Raw genomic sequence first — 5,441 nt, forward strand, 5'->3', positions numbered from 1 at the left:
GGGCAGCGCCGAGCCCGCGGCCGCACGGCTCCGGGGGGCCCTACGGGTGCCCAGCGTGACTCCCCCAAAGCTCCCCCAGCTGCAGACGGCGAGAGGGGCTGTTTCTCCCTAGGAACTGAGTGGAGAGAACTGACCTGAACGCAGCGCAGGTCCGGTAACCTCCAAGGGCAGCAGCTGGGCAAGAACGAGGGGCTTGGCAGTTTCCTGCCTGCAGGGCGCCGCGGCATCAGTGCGCCTTTACTTCTGGCAAGGCTGTCTTCACCTAGGACAGAGGGAGAGGATCAGGTCTGGTCCCTGTCGGGAGACTGGTCAGCAACGGCATCTGGAAAACAGACTTTGACACCGGTGTCACGCTAAGAGAAAGCCTCCTTACCTTTCAGACACGGCGTGTCATTCTACTGCAAATCACACAAACAGACAACTTCTACAGGACGCCACTCTGTACAGAGTGCCATTCCCTTCAAAAATGGTGGTGACACTTGAAAGAGCTTTTCACAAAACCTAGACATCACCTAGAAAAGCTGCATTTATGCCTGCACACGTGTATGTAAGCCTAATGCAACACAGAAATGCTAGTCTTGCCAACAAATCAAGAAACTGTTCAACAACAGATTGATTTCAGTAAATATGATGAGTATGCAGGACAAGGGTAGTAAAGCACAGTCTGTGCCCAAATTGCTGCCTCATCCAGCCAGTAGAATGGCTTTACCAATATTCTCCCTTTCATTTTGGGAATGGTCCCTGCTCCCTGCTGTTCTAAGAATCATGCCCAAGTCCTGCCTGGGAAGTGTGTTACTACAAGCCAAACCCACACATACACACAAACAGGCAAGGGGACATACAAACAGTCCAATCAGTCAGTGCCACCGTCCACGGATATCCACTGGTCACAGGTAGACTACAGATACAGATACCCTATCTTAGCTCTGGGGTTTGGGGATGGGGGACTAACTAATCCTAAGGATAACTTAGTATTGTTACCATGAGAGAATTCAAATCCTGATAGACATTTGATTATTGGATTTTCTGATATCAAGTAACCTTTTATTTTTTCTTCCCTCTGCACAGCACATCATTTGAAAGAAAATAATGTTCTAGATGAGTATTTCCTTCCAAATGAAGCAGATCTTCGTCAGGTAATTGTATTCCCAAAAGCAGAATGGGAAAGGATTCAGGGCAGCACTAGAGAAGCAGCACACATTGATGAGAAGAAAGAACAGGAAGAAGTGCACTGGGACTCCAAAGCTGCTGGAAAAGACCCACCCAATGCCACTGTGGTAAGTACATTTGTAAACAAGGGTAGTCACTTTTATATATACAAAACCACTCATAGTAACATTTCTTGGTGTACTCCCTTTGTTTAACATTTGCTTTTGAATATGTATTTTAACTAAATGCCATTTAAATGCATTTAATATCTAACATAAACATTTACTTTTTTTACTTAAAGCTAAAATGCAAAATAAAAAACCAATCCAAAATTTAAATGTGATTTCTAATTTTGTCTGCACTGTAGAGCCTGATACAACAGAAACTTCAAGCCAAAAAATTACGTGAAGAAAAGGAAGAGGAAGAAAGAAAGTTACTTGATTTAGAAGAAGCACAGTTTCAAGCAGCAAAACGGAAGGAGGTTATCGATCGTGTAAAAACCTACCTAGGTTATCAAGACGACAGAATGAGACAGTTCCATGTTTGTTGACAACTTACATTTTTAAAATTGAAATTGTACTGAATGTCTTTAAAGACTTCTGAACATGAAAATGACTTTAAATGTTCTCTTGCAGAGTGCACTTCTACTTACTAAGGTCCTAAAAGAAAGAGATGCTCAAGTTGAATTTCAAAAGTCCAGATTAGCTGACAGCAAAAAGAAGGATTATGAAGAAGGGCAACGTCAATTTAAAGAATACATTCTCAGCGAGCAAGAAAAAGCACATCAGCATTATATGAATCAACAGGCGCTACGCAAAGATCAGCTAGAACAGTAAGTAATAATTAAAAACAACCCTACTTCATTATTTACTTAAACTCTTCTAAAAATACATTCTATGAGGTTTTTACAGAAACTTACTAATAATTTGATTCACAAATGCCACTCTTTTAAAGGAAGATCACAGGAGATCTTGCCCAAAATGGAAAAGCTATATGCCTTTTTAGTTGCCAACAATCTGCATGCAAAATCACCTCTGGCAAACATCAGCAGGTTTTAGTCAATTCACTATCCATATGTTGTTAATGAATTTTAGGTGTATTTCTTAGTTTTTGTTCCAGACAAGGAAAAGGTTAAATTAGATTTTCCATTTACCCATAACAAGCTTCCAGACTGCACAACAAGAGAAGGCTTTACTGTCACTTCTATTCCTTCTCTCAGCTCTTCTGTAAATCTTACAGAGGGGTCCCTGGTGGTATTTATAGGACTGCCCCTGGTGGTCTGATAGAGGAATCAAATTTCCCGAGGCAGAGGAAGGGTTCACAGTCTGGTCTTACATAATCCAGGCACAACACATGAATCCTTGCAGAAGTTAGTATAGAACACTACCAGCTTAAGCTGCTGTCTGCATGCCTGGAAGGAACACAGGTATGGTGGGTCATACTGGGAAATCTTGTTCTCCAAGGATGCTGCAGATATAGGCCAGAGTGTTACCAATGCAGTGGTGCTAATGAGTCATCCAGCTAAAAATTGTCACCACGAGACTGCTAACTGTGAGCATACCATGTAACTCATTTCTACCAGGGCTACCATTACCAACAGTCATGCTGTTATTCACCTCTGATATTCTACATACCTTCAACTCAAAGTATCATATTCCTTACTGCAAGGTACCTATGGTTATGCAGTTCATTACTTCATGCAGTTCCTAGACCATTTATTCACCTTTTTCCAATTCAGAATAAAAGAGCGTGAGCATCAGGCAGATCTGGCCAAACAAGAAAACAAAAGAGAAGAAGAAGAAATACAGAGATCGATCCAATTGTACCAACTGGAAATTCAGAGAAAAGAAGAAAAGAAACACGAGGAAAAAGTTGAACGCAGGAGGCTGTATCACGTAAGTAGCAGCAAAGCAGACAGTTCAAAATGCTTGTTTCATCTCGGCTGTGATGGTTGGACTCAGCCCACAAATACAGGGGTCTACTGGCAACAGGGGGTTTGCTGAGAGCTTTAGTAGCATGGATCAAATGCCTACCCTGCCAGTTGCAGGCCATGTCTTTCCTCTGTGCTTTTGAGAAAGACCTCTTGGAGGCCACTCCTGTTGTCTGAAGAGATGTTGGCACTTGATGCTTTGACTGGTTTATGGTTAAAGATTTGGCTGTAGACATCATGGAATATCTCCTTGACTTGAGAACTGGATTTAAGTTTCACATTCCTGAAACTGCTGTTTTAAGCCCATTTTTCTTTGTTAGAAAGAGGGACTAGACAGAGACAGAATGTATCTGTTGAACTTCACTTTATGATTGGAGAGGTTTAGGAATTTAGCCAAGACCTGCTGCCATCTCATTTCATCTTTAAAGGCATCCTACTAAGTACAAACAAGAAGTGCCTCAGAACAGTTCTGGCTAGCATGCAAAAGACAGTTGGTTTTTTACATAGAGGTATAGAAACCTCCTCTTCAGCTGTGTTTTGGATTAAGCTCTTAGACTGGGATAGTTTTGGATGAGGTGGGGCCAGGAGCTGAATGATCTGTGTGTGGTGGTTGGACAGTCCCCTGCCACTCACCGTCCCTGTTGCCCACGTGTGTCAGTGGGAGGAGCATGGAATAATGTTCTCTGCATCTCACAGCAATTTTTTTGTGCAATGGACCTGAGAAGCAGCTGTTTGATGCTCAATTCCTTTTCCCCATCCTCACATCTACCTCCTCTTGATGCATGTCTGAATAGGGAGGCAGAAGTAAGTGGAAGCATCCCTTTCCTGTCTTCTCTCTCCTTTCCTGAGAATCCCTTTCCTCTCTTCTGTTTTTGAAAGAAACTAGAGGGGGGGGAATAGGGTGTGATTCCTGTAAGCTGCTACCCCAGGTCCAGATATTCTACATGTCATCTGTTACATCAGGACAATTTTGCCCATACAGGAGTATGTAAATGACCAGAAAATAATCAAAGCAATAGAGGAACAAAAACAAATGGAAGAAGATGATCGGATCAAAGCTCATTTTAAAGCAAAGGAAATTATTGCCAATATGAGAAAAAAGAAAGAAGCTGAAATGCGTAGGTAGGTACAATGCTAGGGTATAAATTATAAATAATCTAAAAATTATACTGTAGTTGTTCTCAGATCATTCAGACTAATGATGTGACACAATCAACAGTTGTTCTAAAAAGTTATTCTAAATTCTACTAATAGGGAAAGCAGGGAATTCAGGAGAAAAAGGAAATTTTTTCAAAGGTTCCTTAGTAAGAGTGTGAGGGAGCAATCTCTCCACCCTTCAAAGTACAGAGGCTTATGAAAGTGCAAAGCTTTGCACCAGTGTATTGGGAAAAGTGATTTTCCATATGGCCTGCCCAACCTCCAACTCCTCAACAATTAAAGACAATTAAGATCCTTGATGAAAATATTTATGACAATAGCTGTATTTCTCTGAGACAGATCAAGAAAAATTATTTGACTTCTTAACAAGGCACATACATGAATTAACTACCTCATGGTCTTATTAAGGGGAGATATTTTATCAATTTAACATTGAGGGTACAACATGATGATACCACTGAGTCAATCTAAGAGTTTTCTTCCCTTCCAGCTTCTGGCCAATACTTCCAACATTCCTCTCCTGATGGCAAGATGCTAGGTGGAATCCTTACTGAGTGATCCAGCTCATTATTGCAACAGAAACTAGTGATACAAGAATATGGGGAACATTTATTTGCTAAATCAGATTATATAAAAATAAACAAAACAGGAGGAACAGGAGATCATAAGTTGGGTGGGTGGGCCAGCCTGTGTGGCAAGAGGAGGGAACTCTAGAAGCAGGATTGCTGAGTTTGGTACCTTCAGGTAGACCCAGGTGTGTTGCCCTGGTATGTTACGGAAGCTCATGTTCTTCTGCAGACTAGCACAGGAACGACAAGACAAAATGATTCATCGATTAGCTGAACACATGGGTGAGGGATTAAAGATGGAAGGTGTTCGACTGGCTAGAGATGTTGCAAGAATAGAAGCTGAACAAGAAAAAAACCGCAAAGAGAAAGAAGCAAAACAAAAGGCTGCCCTTGAATCTATTGCTGAACACAGAGCCACTGTGGTAAGAAATTTGGGCTGATCTTACTTCTGCTTACTCCAGCCAAGGAGCCTGACCCAGATCACAGTTGGTGACTCTGGTGCCATGCATCAGCAGGCTTCAGCAAGTCTGCTGACACCTTCCTGGAGCCCCCTCTCCCTTTCCCCCTTCCGTGTTGGGCACACATCTGCCAGGGCTGCTGAAAACCCTGGGCTTGGACACTGGCCAGCCACAGAG

The 5,441-nt window shown here is 42.2% G+C and overlaps 2 protein-coding genes across 4 annotated transcripts in view; one reads left to right on the plus strand and one right to left on the minus strand.

Moving 5' to 3' along the window:
* PHOSPHO2 (phosphatase, orphan 2) overlaps positions 1–5,441 on the minus strand; it is a 10,131-nt gene that overhangs the window by 1,979 nt on the left and 2,711 nt on the right. For all 3 annotated transcript variants that reach the window (XM_017735621.1, XM_017735622.1, XM_017735623.1), the window contains one exon: positions 135–262. The gene's annotated coding sequence lies outside the window, so the exon portion shown is untranslated. The remainder of the gene's footprint in view (positions 1–134; positions 263–5,441) is intronic.
* Positions 1–5,441, plus strand: part of CCDC173 (coiled-coil domain containing 173) — a 16,668-nt gene that overhangs the window by 415 nt on the left and 10,812 nt on the right. The window contains 7 exon segments of the mRNA XM_017735573.1: positions 762–893; positions 1,069–1,277; positions 1,517–1,690; positions 1,785–1,981; positions 2,888–3,044; positions 4,062–4,201; positions 5,036–5,228. Coding sequence (XP_017591062.1) covers positions 762–893; positions 1,069–1,277; positions 1,517–1,690; positions 1,785–1,981; positions 2,888–3,044; positions 4,062–4,201; positions 5,036–5,228 — 1,202 coding nt within the window.

Source organism: Corvus brachyrhynchos, unplaced genomic scaffold, assembly GCF_000691975.1.
Source record: "Corvus brachyrhynchos isolate BGI_N302 unplaced genomic scaffold, ASM69197v1 scaffold255, whole genome shotgun sequence".
In the NCBI taxonomy this organism is placed as follows: Eukaryota; Metazoa; Chordata; class Aves; order Passeriformes; family Corvidae; genus Corvus; species Corvus brachyrhynchos.